This window comes from Rhinoderma darwinii, chromosome 7 (genome assembly GCF_050947455.1).
Source record: "Rhinoderma darwinii isolate aRhiDar2 chromosome 7, aRhiDar2.hap1, whole genome shotgun sequence".
Taxonomy (NCBI): Eukaryota; Metazoa; Chordata; class Amphibia; order Anura; family Rhinodermatidae; genus Rhinoderma; species Rhinoderma darwinii.
In genome coordinates this window covers 4,162,034-4,176,041 of record NC_134693.1, presented here as the reverse complement: position 1 = coordinate 4,176,041, position 14,008 = coordinate 4,162,034, and the positions used below count along the sequence as shown (strand labels likewise).

The 14,008-nt window shown below is 47.5% G+C and overlaps 1 protein-coding gene across 4 annotated transcripts in view; it reads left to right on the top strand.

Moving 5' to 3' along the window:
• The first annotated feature begins 4,695 nt into the window (after positions 1-4,695).
• CCDC17 (coiled-coil domain containing 17) overlaps positions 4,696-14,008 on the top strand; it is a 59,536-nt gene continuing 50,223 nt past the window's right edge. Inside the window, exons 1-7 of one of the 4 annotated variants that reach the window (XM_075832613.1) lie at positions 4,696-4,784; positions 5,453-5,667; positions 6,074-6,208; positions 6,647-6,703; positions 6,931-7,060; positions 7,330-7,483; positions 8,295-8,414. In XM_075832613.1, the coding sequence (XP_075688728.1) occupies positions 5,458-5,667; positions 6,074-6,208; positions 6,647-6,703; positions 6,931-7,060; positions 7,330-7,483; positions 8,295-8,414 (806 nt within the window). In that variant the 5' untranslated portion in view covers positions 4,696-4,784; positions 5,453-5,457. Of the gene's footprint in view, positions 4,785-4,835; positions 4,975-5,452; positions 5,668-6,073; positions 6,209-6,646; positions 6,704-6,930; positions 7,061-7,329; positions 7,484-8,294; positions 8,415-14,008 lie in introns of those variants that run through there. The other 3 variants (XM_075832615.1, XM_075832614.1, XM_075832616.1) reach the window with 3 other exon arrangements.

Genomic DNA, 14,008 nt, shown 5'->3' with positions numbered 1-14,008 from the left:
TGACTGACTACATTAGTTATCTGTGATCCTGTGAGTCCCTCCCCCCCTCGTGGAAATGTTTGCTTTCAGTATGGGACAGTATTCCCACGGGGAGGCAGGGACTCACATCATCGTAGATCACTATGTTGCTAGGAGCCCGGCTCCCTGAACTGTGGTTGGTCCGGGAAATACAACCGACACATGGTCCCTATAACACGGACCGAGCATGGCCGTGTGAATCGGCCTTAATAGCACACTGCAATTGTTTAGACCAGTATCTCATGGTGACAACTTGATCCTACTAATGTGACAACTGAAGAAATTGGGCCTTTGTTACTAAATCGGTGCCAAATGTTAGCACCCTCTTCCCAAAATCAAAAGTGAACTCCTTTCTCCTTCCTAAAAAAGTTAAATCATAAAATAATCAAAGCTGCGCACGTTCCAATTCAGTTGCGTGCTGTGTAAAATAGATGCCATATCACAATACTGGTGTCCTATGCCATATTGCACCCACGTCATGCACAATGGGGGGGTTTCCCAAAGCCTCCAAAAATAATTCTTAGGCCGCATGCAGCGAATGTGCTTTTGCGGCCACAGTTCCCCTGCAACTCCACGGGAGAATTGCGGCCCCATTCATTTCTATGGGCTCATGCACACGACTGTGGTTTCCAAGGTGGCCGTAATAAGACTTGTCCGTTCTGTCTGCGGTCCGGGACGCGACCATGTGCACAGCCTGCGATTTACGGGCGGCTCGCGGGTGACACTCCGCCCCCGGCAGACCCGAAAGTCACGGCTGTGCACATGGCTACCGTCTTGTGCATGAGGCCTTAATCCTTGTCCTTCATTTTTTTTACTCGCTGCCTTGTCGCTGTCAGCACGTAAACGTTTGAGCCCAACTGCTTTACTGCCATGCAGGTAAAAGAGCCTTAAAGGGGCATCCCCAACTTGGGTGTTTATGGAATATCCACAGGATATGCCGTAAATATCTGAAGGGGGATTTGAGGCGACCCCCACCTATTTCCAGAACGGTTGTCACCGGACTCCCCTTTGGCCGGGTACAGCGGCTGTTCTTGATATAGTGCTGGACCCGTCTATTAGAGCTGTGCTATTTAATAATAATAATTAAAAAAAATGGTTTTCTGTAATTTGCAAAAAAAACATCTCGTGTATTTAAACCTTCCGCTCAATTTACATGAAAGTCTTTCATTCAGCAAACGTGAACATACTTGGTATTTTTGGGGATTATTTTATGTATTATTGGTTATCTCGACTACATTAGAATATCAAGTGGAAGAACCAAATGAAATTAGATATTTTTTTGCCATTCTCCTTATGTAATGGCAAAAAATAAAAAACACAGGTTCCTTTTTACCCTCTGGACCACAGGACGCAGCGTGGCTGGTTTTCTTGTTACAGTATCAGAATTGTCCTCGCGGGTTTTTTTAGTTTTTTTAATGGCACTGTTTTTCGGGTGCGTACTTTGAATTGTCGAACTTTAGTGGGAGGTAAGAAATATACAGCAATTCTGCCATTGTAAACATACATATTGTTTCGGTCATGCAAGTTGCATGACCCAAAAACCGTTTAATTTCCCCCAGTCCGGCGGTAGGTTATGCCTCTCTGGCCTGAGTGACTGCTCTAGTGGCCAATCAGGAGACTGCTAGAGCGTTTACTCAGAGCAGAGGGGCTGGCAGCATGCAGTGTGAAGCCAGAAGCACGCCCACATTAAGTGCCCGCCTCCGTGGCACCTGCAATCGCCGTAAATTTAGACAAAAAGTATATTTACAATTCCCGCTTCTATATCTCTGTTAGAAGTGTTGAGGCGTCAGAGCTGCTGACAAATTACGTTTAACAGCGTTTACTGTGGGGAAAATATTGTGTTCATTTTATTGTACGGGTTGTAATGAATGCGTCGATACTAAATATGTTATTATTTTTACACGTTTTTCAATGATCGTCTGTAAGTGTTATTATCCATTAGCTCTGCCCCGGTCACCTGTAAGTGCTATTATTATCCGCCAGATCCGCTCCAGTCACCTGCAAGTGTTATTATTATCCGCTAGATCTGCCCCGGTCACCTGTAAGTGCTATTATTGTCAGGTCTGTATTTCACACCGAATAACCACCTCTGTAAATTGAAAGCTGAAGGCATGCCTGGAGAGAAGTACACCACACAAATGTCTGAGGTACAGCTTCAATGTCAGCCAGGAGGAACTGAACTTTATTCAGAACAAAGAAACACACAGAGAAGACACATGCCCCTCCCTATAGATGTGGGACTTGCTTAAATTCTATTCGCTCCTCAGCTATAAGTTTTTCTGTACATTCTTCTGCAGACTCCTCTTGCATTCCAGGGGGCGGTGTCTTCCATAGGTGTGTCCGACATGAACAAAGAACTTGTTATATATATCAGTATATTACACAAAGAACTGAAATGTATATACATATGTGTGAGGATAATATTTTTCAGACAATATACATAGTAATGATCCCTGACAGTCCCCCCTAAAAATATTATTACTCTATCCCTGAGTCTTGCCTAGCAACCTACCACTGACCACTCGAACCAGGCGGGTAGGGGTTTTGGATTTTTTCACCAGCTTGAGACGAGCTACTCCTGATGAGTAACCCCCCTTTGTTCCTGGACTTCCAAGGTGTCGGAGTGGTCCTAACTTTCCCTATTCTCCTCTGGATACAGGATGGTTGATCCCTGACATTATTATCCGCTAGATCTGCCCCGGTAACCTGCAAGTGTTGTTATTATTATCTGCTAGATCTGCCCTGATTACCTGTAAGTGCTATTATTATCCGCTAGATCTGCCCCAGTAACCTGCAAGTGCTATTATTATCCGCTAGAACTTCCCCCGGTCACCTGTAAGTGCTATTATTATCCGCCAGATCTGCCCCCGGTCACCTGCAAGTGCTATTATTATCCGCCAGATCTGCCCCAGTAACCTGCAAGTGCTATTATCCGCTAGAACTTCCCCCGGTCACCTGTAAGTGCTATTATTATCCGCCAGATCTGCCCCCGGTCACCTGCAAGTGCTATTATTATCCGCCAGATCTGCCCCAGTAACCTGCAAGTGCTATTATCCGCTAGATTTGCCCCAGTAACCTGCAAGTGTTATCTGCTAGATCTGCCCCCGGTTACCTGTAAGTGCTATTATTATCCGCCAGATCTGCCCCAGTAACCTGCAAGTGTTATTATTATCCGCTAGATCTGCCCCGGTCACCTGTAAGTGTTCTTATTATCCGCTAGATCTGCCTCGGTCACCTGTAGGTGTTATTATCTGCTGGATCTGCCCCGGTGACCTGCAAGTGCTATTATTATCCGCTAGATCTGCCCCAGTAACCTGCAAGTGCTATTATTATCCGCTAGAACTTCCCCCGGTCACCTGTAAGTGCTATTATTATCCGCCAGATCTGCCCCCGGTCACCTGCAAGTGCTATTATTATCCGCCAGATCTGCCCCAGTAACCTGCAAGTGCTATTATCTGCTAGATCTGCTCCGGTCACCTGCAAGTGTTATTATTATCCGTTAATAGCACTTGCAGGTGACCGGGCAGATTTAACGGATAATAATAACACTTGCAGGTGACTGGGCAGATTTATCTGCTAGATCTGCTCCGGTCACCTGTAAGTGCTATTGTTATTATCTGCTTGATTATCAGAATCAAACCTGGAAAGGAATTGATTTTTCCTTTTCCCTCCCCCCAAACTTTTCACAAGGCCAACAACTCCCAATCTCCCAATAGACATCATTGTAGCCGCAGAATTACGATTTTTCTTCACTGGAGCAAAGGATCCAAACCAGGAAGACCCCGACCATCATTCCTCCTCTGCCAGACGTGGCAGTCGCTGATCGCCGGTTTGGGTGAGGCTGCTCGGACCTGGAGACCCCAATCTATGACGCTTTGGATGAGCAGTTCTGTGATGTCGCTGCTTCTAGCGTGTTATGCGTCACCTTGGGTCTGTTTTCCCGCGTTGTGTGATGTAAGGCTCAGTTCACATGGCGGTCGATGCATACGCTGTAAAAAAATTCCAAACGCAAAACCCTTGACGTATACAATACACGTACCAGACATAAGGCCATGTTGCAGAAGCGTATACCGCGCAGGCTGCCGCTGTAGTCGGCTGCGCTTTTAATACAGCTTAAAAAAGGTAAACCGGCGTATGAATCCCAAGCGTCTGCAAAAACGACACAAGGTATTAATTGGGTTAATGGGGCCTTATGGACAGTTCGATGGCAGCATTTTAGTGTCCATATTACGGATGAAAGTCCCGCCCTGAGCGCGAGTCCCGCCCTGAGCGCGAATCCTGTGACCGAAACTTAAAAAAGAGTCAATTGAAAAATATATATTGTCCATAGTCGATTGTTTTTGTTTGGATATAAACCAATCAGCTCGCTGCTTTCATTCATCAACTTGCCCTCAGCCCTATAAAAATGAGAGCTGTGATCTGATTGGTCGCTTAGGGCAACACCACTGTTCTCTTTTACTCCAGTGTTTATAGGTGTCACCCTGTTTTGTTTACAAGGGAGCGCTATATCCCGGCAGCAGGAGCTCCTCGGGTGGCCGAATGGGGTGTATGCGATAAGGAAAAGGTACCGGCTGTCAATAACACGAAGACTACCCACAGTACAAGAGCCAAAGATGCCTCCCCCTCAACGGAAGCAATGGTACAATCCTACCAACTTGCGCTCCAATCAGAGCTCAGGTTATACTTTAAACTCCACCCACATCCCATCCCGCCGTATCCATGGAGACTGGTGCCGCTGCCTGCAAACTTTACATGAACTCTGGAGTGTAAGTGACAGTGACCCGTGTGGGGTGAGGGTGACCCCTAGAAGTGACGGTGACCCGTGTGTGGTGAGGGTGACCCCTAGAAGTGACGGTGACCCGTGTGGGGTGAGGGTGACCCTGTGAGTGATGGGTATTCCGGTGTGGGTAACTCCTATAAGTGACAGTGACCCGTGTGGGGTGTGAGCGACGCCAAGTAAGTGATTCCTATGAGTGATAGTTACGGGTATTCGGGTGTAGGTGACCCATATGAGGGATAGTGACCCATATTGGGGTGTGAGTTACATCTATGAGTGACTGACCATCTGAGGTATCGGTGACCCAGTGAATTGATGGTGACCCGTGAGTGACCCTGTGGGTGTTGGCGGCCGCGCAGGTTTATGATTTATTTTTTTTTTGGTGGACTTTTGGCAGTTTTTCAGGATTTTCCTTCGGTTTTGTTCCGTTACGCGGCTCCGTATAGATCATGGATCATTTTATAAAAACGGGGTCACCTCCGAACTGACTTATGTTTTGTTTGTTTTTTCCCCCAAGAATCTAAAGCCGCTGCGCCATTTTTTTCGCGCCACTTTCCCCTCATATGACCTGCACCCACCGGACGTTACTGCGCTGAATCCCCCTGGGGGAGGGGTGTGTGGGACTGACCGGCCGGCTTCTCGTTTCTCGTACTGCAGGCAGGATGGAGGATTTGGGCGGTCAGCGATGCCACGACTGTAATATGGTTTTCCGCTCCTTCCCGCTCCTGGAGAAACACAGAGAGAAATTCTGCATCGGAAGCCAAATAGGAGACCCCACGGCCCTGATCTCCCGCTACGGCGGCCCCGGGACCCGCACACGATTATCGCTTGGCAGAGAATATCCACGCCTGGCGGAGATGCCGGATTTCAAGGTGAGGAGGAGCCGGGATTTGTCGGGAGATTTGCGCTATTTGACATGACGTGGACCTGCGGTTCAGTCCAGTTGTCGTTTTGAAGACCCTCCGATTGAAGACCCCCGTGATGAAATCTGTCCGATAACTCCGGGATATGGGGGGCTCAGGGAGGTATCACTAGACAGATTGGCCATTCAGGGGTCTAGGAAAGTGGGGTGTCGAGCTGTACTGGCAGTTCTATTAGTTCTCACTCAGCTTTCCCAGGAACAGATCATCACTTTATTTGACATCTTGCCGGTAGAGGTCGATCCAAGGACTTCTATTTACCGTGGAGATGTCCTATTAGAGTCTATGAGCTGCTGATCATGTGCATTGTCTGGTTCTCGTGGCGTTGACTACAATGTAACCGTCTGATGCTCTGCAGACACGAGACAGCGTCGCACGGCTGAGGGCGAGAGAGAACCTGCTGAACGAGCGGGAACAACGTCTAATCGGCGAATACGAGGGGCAGCCGGGGAGCCTCACAGACAGCAAAGCGTTAAGGAATCTGACGGAGGAGGTAGGTGACGTGGCCAGTAAGCCCGGTGAGGCCTAGAAATCACTTGGTTGTTTGCTGGGCTAATAAATGGGTTGTCCAGGATTAGAGGAGCAGGGCTGCTTTCTTTAAAAAAAAAAAAAAAAAACAGCACCACCCCAGCCCTCAGGTTGTGTGTGGTATTGCAGTTCTGACCATTGCAATGAAAAGGACTGAAATGCAATACCACACGCAACCTGTAGATAGGTGTGGCGCTGTTTTTGGAAGAAAGCAGACATTCTATTCTAATTGTGGACAAGGCTGCATCTGTATATAATGGTGCATAGCACTGCATGTAATGTAACCGTATATATGTATACAGGAGATATAGATGCACGCAGCTCCACTTTGTAGGATCTATATACTGAATCTCTGAACATAAATTCTTCCTGTCATTACAATGCGTTTCTCCTTCTGTTTTAGTTCCACAAGTTGAGGAAATCTCTGGAGGTGTCTGTCCCGACTGTACGATCATTTCAGGTAATGATGGAGGGACGTCGGCACCTGGCAGGTATAGGGGGAGGGGGGAGTAGTCTGGCTTCAAGGGGTTGTCCAGATGCTGTAATAAGGCAGGGGGTGGAAGGGGGTTGTGTTTGGAAAGGGGTTGTCTCAAGTGGAGATCCCCTTTAATGTCCACTAATGACCGGAGGCGAAGCTGCGAAGATTAGAGTGATCTCTACTAAAGTGACGTCATTTACTTCTCACAGGGGGAGCTTGGACTTTCCTCTCACTGGGATAGAGAGTACCGAGAACGCATCCTGGAGATGACCGAGGCTCATGAACGTCACCTCGCCGACATCCAGGCACGAAACCAGGCACTAGAGGTGCAGAGAGAAGGTCAGTCCTCGTATCTATGGCACATGCATTCGGGCTGCACACGGAGCGTCTGTCCTGGGGGAGGGGTTATTGATCTGACACCTGTCCGTCCACAGACACCCCGTCAGAACCATTTGAACCTCCCAAATTCCCATATTGGGGATCACTATTTGGAGACGATGGACAAAGAGTCTACTGAAAATAAGAGTAAACGTTTCACGCTTCTTGTTGCCGTTCTTTGTAGTAACTTACCTGTTTTTTCCTGGACTGGACTTTTGTCCGCATTGCAGAAATCCGTCAGCGCCTGTCAGACGTGGCCGGCAGCGGCAGCTCCACCAGCCACATCGAACAGATGCTCCTGGAATTAAAGGCTCAAGAAGAGAGGAACCAACTGGCCCTCGATGCTCTAAGGGACCAGGTTGTGCTCATCCAATCAGAGAGCAGGTAAGAGGTTGTCACTGATTTCCAATGCTGAAAGTATTATGGTCAGGCAGCCAATCCGTTCACGGGGAACTAGTGACATCACTGCGCTCCCAGTTATTTCGGCTTAGACCATTACATGTTTGTCTGCACTCTGAAAGGAATCAAGTGTTTTATACCACTGTATAAGGAAAATTTCTGCAACTTTCTAATATACTTTGTATTTCAATTCCACACCATTTTTAAGATCTCTACTTGTTGTCAGTGAATGGAAATATTTTACAGGCTAAAAATCTAGAAACAAACTAGCAGTGCAGCAGAGAGATCAAGACTTGCCAAGCAATGACAGGATGTGTTGACATGGGGACATAAGAGTAGATTATCTCTGTGTCAGTCCTGTAAATGTATACACTGTTTGTTTTTTTTTGTTTTTTGGAATCTCAGAAGGGTTATCTACTTTTTCCCAGCATTGTGGCTTCTGTCTTATGACGGACAGACCCTATTGGCTTATAATGGGGTCCGTCTGGTTCTGTCATGGATTCCGGCATTTTGACAGGAAGAATCGTGCAGTTCTATTCTTCCTGTCAAATCTGATGGAATTTGCAGTGGAGGCTCCAACGCAAATGTGAACACCGCCTTAGTGAGACCCAGAGGAGAACATCTGATCGTGGGGTTCCAGCTGAACTCTAAGTGATTGACAAATCAACAAAAAGTTGGACATCCCTTTAAGGCTCTTTTATCTTCCACTTGTAGTTTTGGTATTTAGGTCTGTGGTGGGTTTTTATATCATTGATGTGTATTAGAGTGCAGTGATAACACGTAATATTGTCATTAGAGCTAAAACAGAGAAAGTGACTAAAGAGCGTCCATCCAGCACGTCCATGAAGAAGGAGAAAGCTGCGCCCACCATCATTCCCTTCCCCGTCCGCGGCAGCGGCCTCTCCTCTGAGATCAGGTGATTGCCACAATGTAACAGACGCAGCACGGCACAATAGTGGCGCTGCGGGGAACGTTCATCTTCAGGGAGAAAGGTGCCAGATTATTTTAAGTATAAAATCAGTCACACATCACTAATTACAATATGTGGCACATTGAATCAAGGAGATGTACAAATAGCAAATCAAGTAATGAGTACATATAAAGCGTTCCAAAAAGATGATTTGTCACAAACAATGGCACTTAGGGCATGCCCCCACGTGGCGGATTTCCTCCGCAACTGTCCGCATCAATGCCGCACAGAATCTGCGTTGCGTTACTGCGTTGCAGTAAATTGATGCGGACTAGCTGCTGCGGACTGCGGGAAAAGTGCTTCCCTTCTCCCTATTCAGTGCAGGATAGAGAGAAGGGACAGCACTTTCCCTAGTGAAAGAAAACGAATTTCATACTTACCGGCCGTTGTCTTGGTGACGCGTCCCTCTTTCGGCATCCAGCCCGACCTCCCTGGATGACGCGGCAGTCCATGTGACCGCTGCAGCCTGTGCTTGGCCTGTGATTGGCTGCAGCCGTCACTTAGACTGAAACGTCATCCTGGGAAGCCGGACTGGAGACAGAAGCAGGGAGTTCTCGGTAAGTATGAACTTATATTTTTTTACAGGTTGCTGTATATTGGGATCGGTAGTCACTGTCCCGGGTGCAGAAACAGTTACTGCCGATCGCTTAACTCTTTCAGCACCCTGGACAGTGACTATTTACTGACGTCTCCTAGCAACGCTCCCGTAATTACGGGAGCCCCATTGACTTCCTCAGTCTGGCTGTAGACCTAGAAATACATAGGTCCAGCCAGAATGAAGAAATGTCAAGTAAAAAAAGCAAGACGCTCCGCAGCACAAATAACATGTGCATGACAGCTGCGGACTTCATTGCGGAATTTAGAATCTCCATTGAAGTCAATGGAGAAATTCCGCCATGAGTCCGCAACCAGTCCGCCACTGCTCCGCAACAGACAGAGCATGCTGCGGACACCAAATTCCGCTCCGCAGCCTATGCTCCGCAGCGGAATTTTACGCATCGTCTAAACGAACATTTCTAAATAGAAGTGGAAGTCAATGCAGAAACGGCTCCGCTGCGGATTAACGCTGCGGAGTGTCCGCAGCGGAATTAAAGTGAAATTCCGCCACGTGTGAACCCAGCCTTAGACTGGTTTGCTTGAACGTCTGCATGACAATGGTAATAAAAAGACAAAAACCAAGAACAGATATAAAGAAAAACAAAACAGCCTAGGACCCGTGTCACCCACGAGCATCTGATAGATCCAGTACAGCAAGTTCATGGAGACACATAATAAAAATTAGTGGGTCACCAATATTCCTATCTCACAGTATCTGGTGAACCAGCGGCGGGGTTGACTGTCAGAGGGGAATTATTCCAAATATCCCAAACCTTAGAAAACGTAGTACTACAACCACCATTCAGAAATACAACCTTCTCAAAAAGTATGACAGAATTTACCAATCACTTCCAATGACCAATGGATGGAGGTCGATCATTCATCCAATGTTGTGCTATGGTTTTCCGTGCTAGAAACAGAGTTTCTCTCCAAAAAATTCTAGTGTGGTGATTCCATGTCTCCCCATCCAGTATACCAAACAAACATATCTCAGGACATAAATGGATACCTACATGTAATAAGGACGATAACAGGGATAGTATATCGTTCCAGAAGTCCCTAATGACCGTGCATGACCACATCATATGCCAAAAATCTGCCTCGGGAACACGGCATCTCAGACATTCTGAAGAAGGCAAACGTCCCATTTTGTGTATCCTCACCGGGGTCAGGTATGCCTGGTGTATTATATATAGCTGGATCATTTTATTGTTTGCGGATGGGGAAACCTAAAGATGAGACTCCAAAATATCATCCCACTCATCTGTCTGAATGGTAGGAATCCATCGTTTCCATCTACTCTCTATAGCAAGTGGAGTGGAATTCACCGTGACGGATAACAAATGGGTATAGAGGGCGGATATCCGGCCTCGTGGACCCTGGGAGTTAAGAATCCCTATCAGTGGAAAGGAAGAAATTGTTAAGTTATTTCTCAAGTGATGGAATTGGGTTTGTAAAATATGTCGGGTCTGCAGATACCTATGAAAATGGGTGCGTGGTCTGTCATACTTAGTCTGCAACTGAGTGAAGGAAAGTAGGACATTATCCTCATATAGGTCCCCTATAGTTCCAATAGCTGGAGATAACCGCGGGGGCATTACAGGAAGGTAAGAAGCATTGTTCCATAGAGGCATTTCAGACACAATATCGCTGTAACCCAGCTGCTGCTGCTTCGCTTGTCTCCAGACCACACGGGCAGCTTGTGTAAGGGCAGGGGTTTAATATGGGCGGGGAGAGAATTTACTTCAAGGGAGCCGAGCAGACATTGACTCCCAAGTACATGAGCCAAATGGTGCTCTGAGTTGGGAAGATCTTTTTCAGGCATCCGGAAACGTAAGGTTTTCAGTTGACCCGCTAAATAATATAAAAAGAAATCCGGTAGAGCCGTCCCTGCCCGCGCCTTAGGCCTCTGGAGCGTGGACAACCTGGGTTTATGTCTGGAATTCCCCCCTATAAACGGTGATAACAAGGAGTTGAGCTGTTTAAAAAAGGACTTGGGTACGACCGGACTGTGCTGAAGGGGATATAGAAATGTAGGCAACAATATCATTTTAACCAGGTTTATACGGCCCGATACTGATACAGGCAGTTTACCCCATGTGTGAAATTTAGACCGTGTGAAGCCCAATAGCGGTAACATATTTAAGGAAAGGTCATCATTTGGAAGTTTAGTGATGAATATGCCCAGATATTTGAAATTCTCTACTAGAGGCAACGGCGACAGCTCAGACAGGCCCGGGGGCGGCGACAGCTCAGACAGGCCCGGGGGCGGCGACAGCTCAGACAGGCCCGGCGACAGCTCAGACAGGCCCGGGGGCGGCGACAGCTCAGACAGGCCCGGGGGCGGCGACAGCTCAGACAGGCCCGGGGGCGGCGACAGCTCAGACAGGCCCGGGGGCTGTGCTTTGGACAGGGACATAAGAGATGATTTCCCCCAATTAATAGAAAGACCGGAATATTGTCCAAAATGTTCAATGATATTAGTTACCGAGGGAAGGGTATCCTGCACTCCATCCATACAAAGCACCAGATCATCTGCATAGAGACCAATGGTGTCCGTACCATCTGCTATGGTTATACCTGTGATGAGTGGAGAGGAACGTATCCGCAATGCTAAAGCCTCAATTGCCAAACTAAATAAAGCGGGAAGGGCCAGATTATTAAATGACCATCAGATACAGACCCCTAAATACGGTAAAATCCCTTTAATCAAGAATCTGATAATCCAGAAATTATGTTAGTTTGGCATTAAAGGGGTTTTCCATCAGACATTTATTACCTATCCTCAGAATATGTCATGTATGTTAGGTACATGCAGGTCCTACCTCTGGGACCCGCACCTGTCTCTAGAACGAGGCCCCTAAACCCCGTTCTAGCTTTTTGGGCTCCCTCTGCCTCCCGGCCACCTCCTGATTACATGGTCGGGACATGTTTGGGAGTTACTCAAACCGCATAACTCGCTGAGCTACTCTGTTTCCGTAACTCCCATAGAACTGAATAGCTGTAACAGAAACAGCGTAGGTCACATGGTACGCTGCTTCCACAACTGCCATTCACTACTCTGCCCGAGCACGTAATCAGGATGTGGCCGGGAGGCAGCGTGAGCGCAGAAAGCTAGAACGGGGTTTAGGGGGCCCGTTCTATGGATAGATTCGGGTCCCACCTCTGGGACCCGAATCTATCTGACATTTATGACATATCCTGTGAATACGTCCTTCCGTAAAAATTGATGGCCTATACTCCGGATAGGCCATCAATAGCTAAAGGGGCGGGATCCGACTCCCGGGACCCCCGCCGATCAGCAGTTTTGAAGGGGGTGCAGCGCTCGTACGAGGGCTGCTTCCCCTTCTTTTCTTCTTGCACACTGTGAATCTTCGACACGCATTTCACTTCAAGGCCCTGTTCACACGGAGTTTTTTGCAGGAGGAAAATTCCTCCTGTAAAAACTGACCCTGGAGGTTTTGGCTATGTTCACACGGAGTATTTTGGGGGAGGAATATCTGCCTCAAAGCTCCAAACGGAATTTTGAGGCAGATATTCCTCCCCCAAAATACTCCGTGTGAATAGCAATGATCGCGCCGTTTTTCGCCCGCGGCCATTGAGCGCCGCGGGCAGAAAACACGCTTTCTCCTGCCTCCCATTGAAGTCAATGGGAGGTCGGAGGCGGAAGCGCCCGAAGATAGGGCATGTCGCTTCTTTTTCCCGCGAGGCAGTTTTACTGCTCGCGGGAAAAAGACGCCGACGCCTCCCATTGAAATCAATGGGAGGCGTTCTCGGGGAGTTTCTGCCGAGTTTTGCGACGCGGTTTCCGCGTCAATAAACTCGGCAAAAGACCCCGTGTGAACATAGCCTTTCATGTTTGATGTGGTTTTTGACGTGGTTTTTGAGGCGGTTTTCCAGGCGGTTTTTCAGGCTGTTTTTGCCGAGGTTTTCACACGCATGAGGCTGGGTTCACACAACCATGTTACGTCCATAATGTACGGAACGGAAGACCCGGACCGAAGACAGTGCAGGGAGCCGGGCTCCTAGCATCATAGTGATGTACGACGCTAGGAGTCCCTGCCTCTGCGTGGAACTACTGTCCCGTACTGTAATCATGATTACAGTATGGGACAGTTGTCCTGCAGCGAGGCAGGGACTCCTAGCGTCGTACATCACTATGATGCTAGGAGCCCGGCTCCCTGCACTGTCTTCGGTCCGTGTCTTCCGGCTGAAATACGTTCCGTACATTACGGACGTAACATGGTCGTGTGAACCCAGCCTGACATCCTTCTGTCATTGAAATGAATGGTGATGCAAACGGAACTTACTTCACACTTGCCTTTCCGTTGAGGGGTTCCCCTGACTGAAAGCACCGACGGAACCCCTCAGCAGAAACCACGCTGATGTGAACAGGCCCACATTAAAAAAACCATTGTTTTCTGTTTGCATCATCATTGACTTCAATGCTGATGGATCCGTTGCTAATGGGATTCCCTACACTGCGGTATTGGTTCAGTCGAAACGACAGAACCCTTTGCACAACGGGGACAAACAGAAACCATTAGCAACGGATCTGTCACCACTTCACACTTGCCTTTCCGTTGAGGGGTTCCCCTGACTGAAAGCACCGACGGAACCCCTCAGCGGAAACCACGCTGATGTGAACAGGCCCACATTAAAAAAAAAAAGTATACGTCCTTCTTGAATCAATTTCCCAACATCAATGTCCATTCGGTGGTACACCTCTTCTGTCGTCATTTCTGTTCCTGAAATGTTAAAAAAAAAAAGAGATGACATACATGAACAACTGCATAACAAAATTAAAAAATTAAAAATAAAAAAATCTAAAAAAAAAATCTAAAAAAAAAATAAAAAAAAAAAATCTAAAAAAAAAAATGCACAGCTCCATACATGTATAGCATGTATGGAGCATAGGAGCAATTGCACTTACTTGTATTCGA